Here is a 15,845-nt window from a genome sequence, read left to right on the forward strand (position 1 = left end):
TTACCAGGAGAAGCCAATATTACATCAACCAAGACACTAAATAAAGAAACACGGAAAAGGGGCTAATTTTCAGAAAATCAATAAAGTTCGAAAGAAGTTCCGGCCTCGAGTATTAGCTGGAAAAATAACTGATGGCACAAGGATGAAGCGAAGATGGACAGGCTGCAGAGAGGAACCCTACAGGAAATGTGTCAGTACATGGAAAGATCTTCAATAATGGAAGAGGTGGTGAGATCAGCCCTGAGGAAAGACGATATTCCAAAAGAAATACTATAAGCAATTAAAGAATCAAAGTGCAAACTAAATTTTGCCAGCAGATGTGGAAAAAAAAAACTCACTGGTTTACAGACTGGAAAGGATCCATTTATATTCTAACATCAATGAAAGGAAACATGGAAAGTGCAAACTAATGCACTGTTCTCTCATCACATCAGTAAGACAATGCCAGAACACCAACACGGGGCTGACTGAGGAGCATTACCCACATCTCATTCTCAGTTTTAAGGTCTCTGGAATTTGGGTTGAAAATGGTACCATCTCTGTCCTCTGCCAATCAATACAACCGCTGTGTCGAAGGCGATTCCTGTTCACACAGCCAATAAACGGTGCACACCCCAATGCAGATGCTGCCATGACAGGACTACCTAATCATAATCCTTTTTTGTCATACTTAAAACTAAACAAATATAACAATTTGCTCTTGAACTTGTGTAAAACTGCATAGCACATGCTAGAACACTGCTTTAGCTTGTGAAATTACCTTGGAATTGTCAGTGTGGATTCTTGTCCAAATTTCTTTAAAATATATTGAGTTTCTTAAAATTTTTCTACTTCCAGTTTGGAAGGTGGTACACCTGACTGCTACACTACCAGGTGAGTAAGTAAGTTTTATTTATAAAGTGCCTTTCACAGACACATAGTCACAAAGGGCTGTACAACAAAATCAAATAAAAGTAAACAAGAAATATTAAGACATGCATTAAAATAAAGTATAACACAATAATACAGTTTATATTAAAAATTTAAACAAAAGCCTGATTAAACAACGTTTTTAACTTAAAAATCGACAGTCTGCCAAGCATAATTGTGACGGGAGATTCCAAAGCCCGGGAGACTGAAAGGCTCCATCTCCCCTAGTCTTTGATCATGTGCAGAGAACGACTAAGAAATTATGATCCTAGGATCAAAGGGCACAAGAAACAGCATGTTTGAGGTGGAGACCAGACCGACAGACTGGATTTTGACCATTTAGTGCTCTATATAACTACCAGGATTTTAAAGCGAATCTTAAATTCCACCCAGAGCGTTGTGTGGCAAACCATCCCAATCTCAGTCTCACACCATCTGATGGAGCGTAACCGAGTATTTCGGGGGACAGTCTGTAATGCAAATAATACTTCAACAAGAGAATATTCTGCTTGAGTTACATGTATATGTGCTTGAATTACTGAAGGGGAACCCACCCTGGCTTACTGCTCATCATCAAACTAGGGTGCTTATTGCTCAAGAAGTTTTGCACATGACAAACTAATATCTTCAGGGAATGTGCAATGTGGTTATAGTAAAATCTTAACTTCGCCCAATAAAGAAAGAGATGGAGGCCTGGAGTGCTTCAAATGACCTGAGGTGGCGCCCCATCATGAATGTTCGTCAGGCCTAAGACCTCAGAGGACAAAACCATCCAGAAAATGAGGTCTTTTTCGGTAAATGCTGTGATACGTGTTACAGCTCTAAGAATGTCATCTGCAAACATGAGATTGTGGGTGATACAACACAGGAGGGCCAGGCGAATGGCTGCAGGCAGGAAGAGGGGATGGACACCTCTCCTTGGTTTATGTCAAAATAAGCAGGAAAAATGTGGAGCATCTGCAGGATGCCTTCTGTAAGGTGAGGAAATGGGACCTGAATCACGCCAAATGACAGCTTCAAGCTGTACAGCAAATCTTGGCTCACAAAGTTCATTCTAAAACTTAGTTATGTTAGTTATGATATGAACTGATATGTGAGAATTTGAGAGCTTGAGTGCAAGAGATACTTCAGCGCTCCATCATGGTGAGTATCTGAGTGGGCGGACTCAGGTGGGCAGGTCTACTGGGGTGACATTTTATCAGAGATCCATAAGACATTACCCTGGTGTCCTTTTTTCAGAATCAGATAATGTAAGAACTGGGATCATTTCGGAGGCGTATCTAGAGCTTGCTCCTACATGCCGAGTCACGCAAAATGCTTTTACAGAAATTAGCAGAGATGCTACCCGTACAGGCCGCCGGCTGCCGTAACTTCCTGCGGCATTTCCGTAAAGGAGTTGGGGTGTTTCATTATTGCAGCTGTCGCCAAGCAAAGACAGGGAAGCAGATTCCTCCCAGATATGAACCAGTTAGCAGGCACTGGGAAGAGTGCTGACAAACGAGGTCAGGCAGAGGGGCACGGTAGTGGCCTAGGAACGCCGCCACATTCAGGCGGTTGTGAGCAGAAATCCTAGCACACAACAATGTGAAAAGCCTCCAGCAGGCTCCTGCATGCAGCTCACCGGCACTCAGAGCTGAATCATCTACATTATGGGAAGTGACAGGAGAGAAAAATTAAATGCATGCTTTTTCTTCAAGAAGGTGCTCTTGTTCTTTATCAACATAGCAAGCAGCCTTGCAAAGCATTCTGTTAAATTACAAAAAAATCTGAAACCCTAAAGAGGTTTTTTTTTTTTTTTTGCAATTTTTCTGGTACAACTACTGAGAGGCAGCATCTGAATTTTAATTTGAGAAATCAGTTAACAGTAATTCAGTAATAAGATACTTCACACTTTCCGCCCCCCCCCCCCAGTAGCCTAGGTTTTACCCATTTATACCGAGTGATTTAGGTAAAGTACCTCTCTCAGTGGTAATGGAGCAGGGCCAGGAACTGCTGACGTTCAGGGTCTGTGCCCCACTGTGTGTTACCTGCCACACCAGCTCACAAGCATCATGACTTCAAGCAGCCATTTTACATTTCCCAGAAATGCGTGTTTTCATCATCAAGAGCATAAATCAATCAAACCATCGTTAAAGCCACATGACCATTAAGCTGCTTACCTTGAGGCCCTGCCAAGGAAGACTGCCTCTCAGAAAGTACATGAACATGTGACCAAGCGCTTCCAGGTCATCCCTCCTGCTTTGTTCTGCATTAGGAGTAAAAGCACTTTAGCACGGAGACATCATGCTGCAGATACTAAAAAATGCATAAGCAGAATAGTGCATTAAATACAGCAGTGTTTCACAATCCGGTCCTAGAGGACCCATGGCCGGTCCCAGTTTTTGCACCCTCTTAGCTCCCAGGAGGTAGCTGAGAGGGTGCAAAAATGTCAGGCAAAAATGACTGCCTGACAGGGAGATGTGAGGGAGCAAAAACATAAACTGTCGGTGGATCCCCAAAGGACTGATTTGGGAAACACTGAAATACGGGATTTATTCTTTACACCCTACAGGGGAGGTTCTCCACGGGAATCACACAGATGTATTGGATATGTCCAGAACAGAAACCACCATTCTCACCTTTGCCAAGATGCGTGTTGATGCTCATGTATCGCGCTGTGCCCGTCAAGCTCTTGTGCTCCCGGTAAGGGATGTGTTTTTTGGTCTCAGGGTCAATGTATTCTTTGGCCAACCCAAAGTCTATGATGTGGATTGTGTGTTGCCTCTTGCCACCTGGCCGCCCAACCAGAAAGTTCTCAGGTTTGACATCCCGGTATATCAAGCTCTTGGAGTGAACATACTCCATCCGTGTTATCTAGGAAACAGACATGTTCGAGATTTAAGCCTTTCAACACACATTTTCAACGACAAATTGCATGTAAATCATTCATCTCTTGGGTATCTGGAAAGGTCATGAAACACTGGACAGCTTTTTGAGTAATGTTGCCGGGCAGCTGCCAACCAGGTGAGACAGAGGGCAACTCATTTGGATCTGGAGGATCACGAAAAGTTGCCCAATGCCGATCAAATAGAAATGTGTTCTGTCATCAATAGGAATGTGACCGAGAAACACCGGTCAGCAACACTGCCTGTCAACTCTGCTCAAAAAGTTGCCCTGTGTTTCAGTACCCTGGGAGTGCAGACGGCTTACCAGCTGTATGGCGATCATGAGGACCGTCTTGAGGGTGAACGTGCGATCGCAGAGGTCAAACAGGTCCTCCAAGCTAGGCCCCAGCAATTCCAAAACCATCGCGTTGTACTTTCCACATGGGCCAAAGTAGTACACCTGAGGGATGCCCTCTGGCGGGCGTGCGAGACATACATCAATATGCAATATTAAAACCACAAACGGCAGCAAGCGGCCTGCCAGTCTGCATCCCACACCTGACCTTCATGTCCCAGGTCACTTGAATCAATTTGCCGATTTAACAGACAATGTGTGGCCCCTGTGACCCTGAGCACACATCGGCTTTTACTGCCAGAAGGTCCGCATCAATCGGCTCTGCTGGGCTGCACGCAGCTGTTCCAGGCAGCAGTGACCTCACTCATATCTCACACACTTTGTTAGGATCAGGGGAAAAGTGACCTCACCTGTGCAGTCACGAATCGATCGTCTTTCCAAGAGAGCCTGCTAGAATAGGCAAGGCTCACAAGTTAATATACCACCACAGAAAGAGCTACCTATTCACCTGACCATTTAATTTTATGCAGCACAGTGGACCTACAATGCATAATCCCTAAGAGAGTAATCTGTGAATGCAGGGGCTGTACAAAATCAGCAGCAATACCACATCATGGGCAAGGTGCCAAGGAGAGCCCTGCATCATCATGAGAGAGATTACAGTGGGATTTACCCATTTCTAGAGCACTGTCACTCTCACGCAAGACCCAAGTGCCGCCTGGAAGGTAAAAAGCAACATCTCTACCCCACAGGCTTTCAAATGTGATGAGTAATTATGATCGTTACGTGTTAATGATACAGAGAGAGACACCAGCAGGAGGCTAATTCACTGAAGTACAAAATAGGAGCAGTTACTGCAAACACTCAAAAAAAAAAAAAAAAAAAAAAAAAAAAAAAAAAAAACCTTAAAAACTATTAACTTTTATCACATGGATACAAAGCTGTGCACGAGTGGAGCTCATTTCTCACAGAGACAAGCGGTCCGTTCCTATAAGCCAGAAGGTCCCAGCGTTGGTCCTTCAGGGCCACACAGCGTGCTAATTTTCACTCACCCTCGGCAAAATTTACAATGCTTGAGTAAAGCATGCAGCAGGTCACCTTACCTGCTGTCGGAGGTGCAAATTAAAGCACACTGGCCAGAAACAGTGCATGCCCAGACTTAAAGATTCATGGCTACTGGGAGACAAACACATTCCTTCAACCTAAATCCTGCATGCACCAAGTATGAGAGAACTGACAAGCGTTCTGGAATTACACTGCGCTGTTACTGGACCGAAAGCAAAATTTTACATTAATCAAAGGAAGGCTGGGATAAAATTTACAATTCAGAGTGCGTTTGAGAGCAGAAAGATACCCTGACAGAACGAGCCAGGCATCCTGAAGCAGAGCCAGGATGAAATGTGATCACCCAGTAAATAAAAGATCTGCAGTGTCCAACACCGCATGGAAGCGTTGGGGGAATGGTGACGGCCATGCACCATGCATGGAAGCAGGCCTCATGTATCAGCCATGTATCAGGCTTACATTGTAGTTAAAATCAACAAACTGTGAAGCACCTTAAATTAAGGCTTGTTACCCAGAAGCAGGAGTTGAGGCCTTGACTGCTGGACGCCTCATGATAGCAGCACATTCACATTAAAACACGCATTTCATAGGTTAGATCTAGGGCAGACAGAGAAGCCCCTTAGGCTTCTACAATTTAAGAACTCAATGATCTGACTAAGGTTAACTCCCACAACCATATCTATAAAACAAAAGCTGCATTATACAAGTGTCAAATTGGAAACAAACCCAAATTACAGCATTTCCAACATAAGTACAAATAATTCAATCACCATAAACACTAACTGGACATTACTGCTGTACAGCGATTATGTGTATATTCAAACCAGAGTTTGATCCTTCCCCTATTAATGTGTAACAAGCATTTAACCACAAGCAGATTCAGAAGATCCAGAGGACAGTCCGGTTTCAATAAACTAAATATGTCCTAGCAAAGACAAATAAGTTAACAGATACTAACATGACGATAAGACAAATCCATCCAAGCACAGATGCAAACTGTGGGCTCTACCAGAGTGCACTGCTCATTCCACACTGGAATGTCCTCAGAGCTGTGGAGGACACATCCAAGGTGATTCAGCAGTGACAGGGAGACACGGAGAAAGGCTATTTTTAGCTGAGGGGAGCCCTCGCTCCCACAAAAGCAAGAGTGTAATTCACACCGTGGGATGGCTGAGGAGGCACAGGGTCAGGGAGGGACAGGTAATTTAGGACCCCGTGTTCTGAGGAATGGAAGAGTAGGTGTCAGAACACAACACAAGTCCGACTATTCAGAGGTAAGTCAGCATGCTGGCTCATGTTAACGGTAGCAAATATGACCTCATCCCACCTCCCAGTGATACCGGAACACTGCATTACAAAAACAAGGACAGAAATGAGGCCTCCCTAACCTCTCCTGGAGGATCAAACATTAACTGAATCGCAGGCAGCTTTGTCTTACCTGAATTTCCCAGCTGTTTGTAAAATCGATATTCCAAATGTAGCTGAGGAGCCCTGGACTTTATCGGTTCCTGAAAAATAGACATACAAGAGAGTGAGCAATAACAAAATGGAGATCATAATGCAGGACTGGAGTGCATGTAGAAAACTGCCTTAAGGCTTATTTCCGCACTGACCCTGAATTATAAGGGTTGATAAACCATTAAATACTATAAACCAAGACTTATTAACCCACCACATTATTCTTTAACATCAGTAAATCTCAATGTAGCATCTTGTGACCAGAAGATGGAAACATCTATTTCCACTAATGCACAAGTCATTTGCCAAAGTGGTAGGTTAGACCGAAAACACCTGCATACAAATCCTGTTACAGATGAGATAAAATGTATTAACGGGTGAAAGATTTGCAAATGATGCAATTTGTGAAATGAACAACCGCAATTAATGCACGACGCCAAAATTAGCCAGCTGTCAAGCCCATTTTAACTGACCGGGCTGCTTTGAAATGCTGATGCTAAAATGAACTTCTTGAGCATGAGCTGTGCTGAGTCAACCCAGGAACAAGCCCCTTCCCATGTCAATGCTACGTGGCACGAGCAGCACTGGCTGCACCCTCGCCTGCAGGAGTGATTAACCTGATCTGAAATTACCAGAGATTACACATGTAAATAAAAATAATCCACTAAAATCAATAAATTGATATCTTTGCAGATTGCATAAGGTAAGCATGCAGATGGGGATGAACAGACAGGTCCCAGATTATCTACTACACTAAATACAACACCTACTGCGCTGTATGAGATTCTGGCTTCACGTTGACTTAATGAAGTTTCTGGAAAATGTTGACAATGACAGGCCTCTGGTGCGCGGCTGACAGCAAAGGCTTCATGTGCGCCACTGAGATTCAGGTCACTTGTCTAGTAACAGTCACACATTTACAATGTGGAGCATCACCAACATAAAAACTGCAGGGGGGGGGGGAATGTAAGAGCCTTAACTTTCTATTATTTCATGCTATTCTCCATCATTATCATACCAAATATCGTTCATTTCATTAACTCGACAGCAATAGCGATTTCCCGTTTTTTTTTTTAATCATGCTTACTCCACGGACAGTGCGCCAAAGGGCGACCGTCCTAACAGTTGTATGAAGATTGCTTTATAAATGATTCCTGTTCTCAGTTTCATTTGCAATTTGAGACCAAAAGACAAGGTCTAAATATGATTAGTCCATCACAGATCAAACTGACTGAAATCTACCATCATATTCCTGCACCCCTAACAATATTACTCTTTTTAATCATTTTAGCTTCTAAGCATTTATTTTGAGCTTTCAGGGTTATCAAAAGGCTTTTTCCTCTCAGATATGCAAGCAGGCCATTCATATACATTTTCATTACTATGATAAAACCAAATAAAACCACCTCTAAAAATATACATGCATTCCCTAACCATCTTAAGCTATTAAGCCATTTTTAAAAAGTATATCTAAAATGGATCTAAAGATTCTGATGCAGTCATTAAAGAGGTCAGCGCCTCTCTGTCTTTTGTGACATGTTCTTTCTATCAGAGTGAGAAAATGGGTTCTATGGTTCCAGATCTGGACCTGTGACGCTCTCAGTATAACAGTGGCATGAAGCCGACACGTGACAAAACTGACCTGAAAACGTATAAAGATTGCAGTATATTGATACATGTATTCATTCTGCTCAATTACTTTGACACAATTCCCCGGCAGATAGATCACCCAACATCAAAAGCACATATCTAACAGCTTCCACTGATACAAAAATAACTCTGTACAAACAGGTACTGCAGGCAAAATACCACACAGAACCCATTTGAAGAGAAGAGGGCAACTGGCATGTTTTATGAAAAGAAATGTTTTGGGGAGACATCAAATGGGGAAATCAGCCACTGGGTGATGTCCACAGTGTCCCCAAGTCAGGACTGAAATTCAGGCCCAGGTGGAGCGACAGACTGCTGCAACATGAAGCAGTCGCACCGACAGCTCTGAAAGACACTGGGGGCCGTGAGGCCTCCACTGTGTGGACGTTGAGGAGTTCATTTATGTGATGGCAGTTCAGCTTTTCACTGAAGCACTTCAACCTATCTATAGGTCTTACAGATAATGAGATCGCCTTCCAAAGGGTATTCACATATGCATTTGCTGGTTTAGTAATCCCTTCAAAAAAATTATGTATTAATGACTGGACAGAACTAAAGATGGAAACATCCCCCCCCACAACTAATCTTAAACACACCATGATGACTCTTCACTTGTCTCCCCGCTGATTAAACCTTGCCCTGGTTTTAGGAGATGCGATTACTGTATAAAGTCAATTCACTCATCACTTCTTAATTGCCACATTGACAGTGCAGGCCAGATGATTTCATTCAATTACAAACAGGCACAAAAGTAGGAAAATTTACTTCACAGTACATGGAAGCTGCAGTTACTACTGTCCAGAACCTAAGAAACGGTGCCCTAGACATTTCCAGAAGAAATATTTTATTAAAAAAAAACAAAAAAAAAAAAAACACACATACGAGAGAGAGAGAGAGAGAGAGAGAGAGAGAGAGAGAGGGAAGTGCCTGACAAATGACAAATTGCAGAAAATGAACCAAATACCACCAGAATTAAGGTTAAAACATGAAGAGGGAGAAGGTTTATATAAAATAATGTACAATTTTATAGCTGTTTTATAGCTCTTTATAAAATTTTAGGGGACTAAAAACAAACTGCTATAATGACACATGCATGTAATGGTACAAACCCTCAGTATTATGGAATTTCTGTAAGAGATTGTGTTAATTGTGTAAGAGACTCTGAAGTTTTGTTTGAACTATACTGCACTGCAGGAAGCAGTATATTCGGATAATGGCAATTAAATAAAATGAGACAGGACAACATATGTAGGGTTTTCATTTAGAAATTGCAAAGAATATCCAAGCGTCAGTGAGCACAGTGTCCTACACCATCTGATGGCAATGGTAATTGGAGAAATTTCGGATAGTTAGAGATCTGGCAGACCCAAAGTCAAAACACAAATCAGAAGACAAGTTTGAGTCACCAGCTTGTGTGATAGATGCCTTACTGGACTACAGCTTCGACCACAGCTTAACAGTGTTAAAAAGTAAGCCAGTCTCACTTTCAGCTGTGGAGAGAAGACTTCAAAAGGCAGGTTAGACAGGTCAAGTGACAGAAAGCCATTGCTAAAATGGCAAAATGAGGAAAAGGGCTTGCGTGGGCCGTGAACCACTGCCAGTGGACTACTGAAGACAGGAAGAAAGTTGATTAATCAAATTTGAAATCTTTGATTCATCACACAGGGCCATTGTATAGCTCCTCAGTGTGTGACACGAACATCAAACACGGAGGAGGAAGTGTGATGGTCTTGAGCTCTTGGCTGGAGGCAGAGTTGATGATTTACACAGAGTGACGGGCATTCTGAACCAACAGGGTTACCTTGCAATACCCACTGGTCTGTGTCTAGCTGGTCAGGGGATCATCATACAGCAAGACAATAACCCAAGTCAGACATCCAGGAAGTGATGGGCAGGCAGCATGACCAAAAATTTATCGTGTTTCATGGGATTTTTTCACCCTTACGGTGGCAGTAATGTTTACATCAATAGGTGTTTTTATTAATTAAAAATTGTTTGTCATGTTTTATTGATTATAACAGTACTTGATAATGGTTTCACTGACATTTTATAACATTAATAATGTACACTTAGCCAGACAGCATTTCATTGATAAGCATATATTTTTCTTGGTAACATGTTTGCTTAACCAGCATGAATTTAATAATTACCACGATAAATTGATCATATCAGGGATTTTGCTTTACCGATAGTAAACTTCCAGTCCAGTACCAAAAGTTCCAGTAATAAAAATGCCAAACCAGCTGGGGTACATCACTTTGGTACTCTGGGGTGGGACTTGAACCGCTTCATCTATCTATTGGTTATGCAAATAGCCTGCCACTGAAACACAATACAAATGCCTTGAAAACGGTTGTGAACTCTGAAAACAACAAAAACCAAGTGTCACATGGAGCACTGTTGCATAATAAAGTTATAATTTAGTAAGAAGGGAACACGGAGATAACAGGGGCCTCGCCACAATACACTCTGCACAGCCATCCATAGCACTTCTAGCAGCAAACATTATTATATATTTGCTGCCTATTGAAGCATTACAGCTGTGGTTTCAGCTATGTTATGGTGGTACATGACAAATTGATACTGTACAGGAAATTAAAATTGTTATAACGGATGAAACGGTACAATGCCTAGCAAACCTCCAGGCTGTGTCAGAACGACATCAGAAGAACCATATTCTTAAAAACATGGAGTGGACATCACAGTCCTCAGCTGGTTTGGGATGAATGGGACAGGAAGGTGAAGGCAAAGCAACCTACAAGTGCAACACATTCACAGGTACTTCTGCAGGAGTCAGGAACAACATTCTGGAATATATGATTTCCCATGAAGGAAAAAATGTCACATGGATCTGGCCATCCGCAAAAGGTGGTTATTTTGGAAACAATGATTTCTTATTGCTTATTTGTTCCAAGCTCTGATTTCACTGAACATTGATATTAAACCTGCCTTCATTTCCAAAAAGCTAGAAAAGCTGATGTGCTCCAACACTTTTCACCGGTAGTGTAAGTGGACAGATTCAATGACGATGGTATGGTACCACAAGACAATGCCGATGTTTAGCTTCTCACAGAGGAAGCCTGGTGCTGTTCTAGGGACACCGATTCAGCTTCCTGCAAGCTTCATTATTCTGTACTGCAGAATAAAACCATGGCAGAAATGGAGACACGTAAAGGAAATTGTTGCACACATTAGAATAAACCTATAAAACTTCCAACATCTGTTCATCATTAGTTCAGATGCTTAACGTTCCTATTTGAATCTCGTCTTCCACTGCATGTATTTATAAATCAAATCAACCACCGAATGTCATTTTCAACTACATAACAGCCCATGCAGTGATCTTAGATCAGCAGTACACACATTTAAACTTCCACACAAAATTCCACACTCCCCTCCTGTGATCTTCAACTCTGTACAAATGTATATTTGCAACATAGATCCGCTTAACAGGCATTTCCAAGGCTGAATCAGTTATTTCACAGGAAACGACAATCACCAGTGTACCAAGATGCCGCACCACTGCCATTAAGAAACTGAAAACACTGGGACACCGTTCCAGAGGACCAAGAAGGATGACTCTGACCAACAGGAACAGTCTGCCATTGCAGAAGCCTCATGTCACATCTCACCCAGCAGGATCATACCAAAGAGCGAACCTGGAAGCATCGGCTCTCTGAGTGCCAAGTGCCCACAGTTCCCCTCTCGCAACCCAAAAACTGAACGCAGGCCCGACTGTTCATACGGCGCAGACACAGCCGAGATCAACCTTTCCCTGACCAACATGTGTGGTGACTCCTTACCTGTGTAACACCCACCTGAGAAAGTGAAGCAGTGCAATTTTTTTTCTTTTCTGATGAATATGGAGTGCGATTCATACAGAGTGTTCATGGGAGGAAACAGGGGTAAGTGTGTATGGGTTTCTGTGTAGGAGGGGAAACATAGGGGGGTGGGGTAACCAACCAAGGCACCCAGAGACCCCGGAAAAGGGGACACACAGAATCCAGGTCAAAACCTGCTTGGCACATACCAAAAATATTTCATGACGATGAAACCTCAGAAACCTGGTTCTAGGAGGAGTTTGAAACCACGCACAGGGGGACAGGGCCACAGTGACCTCCGACCAGCCTTACCAGTTTGATGGCCACATATTCGTTGGTGTAGAGGTTCTTCCCCAAGCGCAGCTCCCCAAAGTTGCCGCAGCCGATCTTTTTCCCCACACGAAAGTTGGGGCCGACCATGAGCACCCCAGAGTTGACCCCTGCACTCCGGCCCCCATGCGCAGTCCTGCTCCCGCCCCCGCCTGTCTTGGACATCCTCTTCCCTTCCTCTGCCTCTCCCTTCCCTCCTCTCTTATCAAAATCCATAAGCTTGTGATACCCAGGCTTCTCCACGGTTACGCTGCTGCCAGGCAAACCAGAGCTGCCGGAACAACTAACGGGCCACTGAGGCAGAGGGAGGGTGTACTGGATGAGACAGAGGAGGTCTCTCAGACATGCATACGCATGTAGTCGTGGTTTTAAAATGTTTTAAAAACCTGCGGCGACAGTTGCATGAGCAGCAGGAACTTCTTGACAAATCGTCTCCTATTCTCCTCCCTCCTACAAAGGAGGCTCTTCCTTCTCCCGTCGTTCCTGCAATTCCCAGATTTCCGGTTCAGAGAAACAGGCTCCCACCGAAGCAGGCAGGTTACGTCCGTGTATGTGCAGGCATGCCCTGGGCGGCCACAGAGCCACATACACCCACACACTCACACACGCACGCACGCACGCACACACACACACTCACACGCCCAAGCTGCCAGCTAGTGGATCCACAGCATTGGCAGGTGACATGCTGCCTCTTCCATCATGGCGTCCGGCTGCTCAATCCCTGACGGACATCTCTCATCGTAACAAGGCAGAGCCCGTGACAAAGGTGACAAAGACGACGGCGACGTGCAGCCGAGGGGGGCGGGGCCGTCCCAGGACGCCGTTATTCCCAAATACCTGGAAGAAATAGAAAACAGGAGAAAAAAAACAGCAATTATCAACTTGGCTGTCCTTACTCAGGAATTGCAGTTGACCAACGCAAGATCAAAAAACAAAATCCAATTTTAAATTGTGTTCCCAGCCGGTGGTGCTATGGGACCAGAACTCTTCAATCCTTCAGCATTTGATGATAAATCACAAATCCCATATTATGACCAATCATTTTAACTTAAATATTAAAGTTCTACGGACTCAATTAAACTTGCCTTAATAGCCATTTATCCCTCATTAAATTCATTTAAATTTAATTCTAACCGAACTCCACGCAATCTTAGAAGATAACATAGGAAAATCTTGGTCACATCAGCTGCTTTAGACAAACAGCAAAGCTCCAAAAATGCAGGAAACATCTAAACGTCCGGCAGAGTTGCAGAAAGTGAGAAACAGAAATGAGTTTATCAACTGATTTTAATTTAATACAATACTAGGCGATGTACAAGAGTTTCATTCTTGTCATTTCAAGGTAACCCCACTACTGACCATAATAACGAATTAGAAATTTCACTGCTTTTAATTTATTATCTGGCTTGAATAAACAAAAACAAACCAACAGACTGACATTTCGGCAGTTTCTGATAAATACTTAGGGGCAATCCTTTGCCAATAACAGGGAAAAAAAAATATATTCATGGTCATGGTTACCAGGTGCACTGGTATATTCATGGTTACCAGGTGCACTGGCCTGGTCACAGAAGGTTCCCTCTATTCTGCTTTTCTACAGGCAAATATACAACTTGAAAAAAACTGCCTCGTCAGCAATGCACTTTTGTGAGTTGGAAATGAGGCTAATAATTCTATAGAATATATAAAGCAGACTCCTGGCATAAATAAATACCGTATACATTTCAAACTGCTCCAGCTTAAGCTCTAGCAACTCCTGTTAGATGACAACCATCAGTCTTAGTATATGCGGTGATCACAATGGCTAACACTACATCATATTTAACACACAAAATAAAGACACTGCTTCTGATTATCTAAAGGCAATAAACAACCTTTAATACAGTGGGTGTCAACAACTGCCTATTCAGAAGCATTTTCATATAGCAATCAGACTCTACAACACAGGTAGGCATTCTTATCCAGAAAGAGCCGCTGTACATTACTAATTAGGGGACTGATTGGCTGAAGAGTCCTCATACCTGGGTTCGAACAGCTGACCTAAAGCTTATCCCATACACACTGGCCCTTTGCGGATAAGACTGTACACCCCTGCTCTACAGGTTTGAAAGACAAGGTTAAATTTACTGTTGCTAATCCTCAGTGTTCTCATTCATTGAACACTGCTTTAATGCTAATATATTTACACGAGACTGACAAGAAAAATCGAAGGAACAAAGGAAGATGAAACTTAAGGCCTACTAGAACCAACATATTTCTAAAACCATGCAGGCTAGCTGCAACAATAGATAGCCAGTGTATTATCGATACTCTAAAAATATGACCCCATGATACAATACTAATCACGATACAGTGCATCACAATATTACCATTATATACTAGCGGTTAACACCCTAATATTGGACCTGCTAAAATTTTAAAAAGGCAGTATTTCATTAACAGGCTGCTTTTAAATACCAAGGATGAGTCAGTATCCTGACTAAAGCGATTGCACACTTCAACTCCCAACTGCATAAACTATGCTTTTCTTTCTGCATACAAAGTGCACATTACTGGTTTTAAAACAGCAAGAGAATGACACTTAAGAATGAACTTTAACATTTCAGAGGTAAATATTTCACGGCATTTTCACATTGTAATCCACTTAGGCTACATAAACAGCATATTTTTAAATTAGCAAAGGCTGAAAAAATGTTTGTAGAACAAGACATTTGACCCGGCCAGCAATGAAATTAATAAAACTGATGCAAAGGTTCAAAATAATCAATGAAAAAATGTGACCAACAATCACAATTTAACGATTAGTTGCAGGATCGATACAGCTGTACTAAAAACCTATGCGTTAGGGTGAACTCAGCACGTTTCCAGTAATCTATGCAGAGAATGTGTAAGCCATGCAAATACACTCAACTGCTCTGTGGGACACTGAATGAGAAGGGAGAAATTCTGACGAAACAGCAAGTTTTGCTACAAGACACCATGCAGCCGCATACAGCACAAGTAGCGACGTCAGCATTAGCAGAGCTCAGGCGAACACCAGCAGGACAAGATGTCTGCAGGTCAGGTGCTGTCCGCTGTGAGTCCCGGCTGTTGCCAGTGCTTAAATACCAGCTACCAGAAGAGAAATGCAGCCAAAATCAAGGTATGACACCAGCATCTGATACCGCCTTATGGAAGATGACAGGAACTGCTTATTACACCTGCTTCAGAAGCAGGCACGAGAACGGCAATACACCTGAATCACCTAAGCTTTGGGATGCCTTACAAACTTATGTGAGCAAGCTATTTATCTAAAACTAACAACATGTTTAATGTTCGTCGCTCTGATTCTGAGCATATACTCAAAACGCATCACCAATACATACAACTTTTAGATTCAATTCATCTCAGAAG

General features: G+C 42.7%; 1 protein-coding gene across 4 annotated transcripts in view; it reads right to left on the reverse strand.

Moving 5' to 3' along the window:
* LOC125708578 (casein kinase I-like) overlaps positions 1-15,845 on the reverse strand; it is a 29,730-nt gene that overhangs the window by 7,601 nt on the left and 6,284 nt on the right. For all 4 annotated transcript variants that reach the window (XM_048976224.1, XM_048976223.1, XM_048976226.1 and 1 more), the window contains exons 2-6: positions 12,435-13,289; positions 6,632-6,701; positions 4,099-4,247; positions 3,528-3,762; positions 3,069-3,154 (exon numbers count right to left, since the gene is read on the reverse strand). In XM_048976224.1, the coding sequence (XP_048832181.1) occupies positions 3,069-3,154; positions 3,528-3,762; positions 4,099-4,247; positions 6,632-6,701; positions 12,435-12,668 (774 nt within the window). In that variant the 5' untranslated portion in view covers positions 12,669-13,289. The remainder of the gene's footprint in view (positions 1-3,068; positions 3,155-3,527; positions 3,763-4,098; positions 4,248-6,631; positions 6,702-12,434; positions 13,290-15,845) is intronic.

The sequence above is a fragment of the Brienomyrus brachyistius genome, chromosome 15, assembly GCF_023856365.1.
Source record: "Brienomyrus brachyistius isolate T26 chromosome 15, BBRACH_0.4, whole genome shotgun sequence".
Taxonomy (NCBI): domain Eukaryota; kingdom Metazoa; phylum Chordata; class Actinopteri; order Osteoglossiformes; family Mormyridae; genus Brienomyrus; species Brienomyrus brachyistius.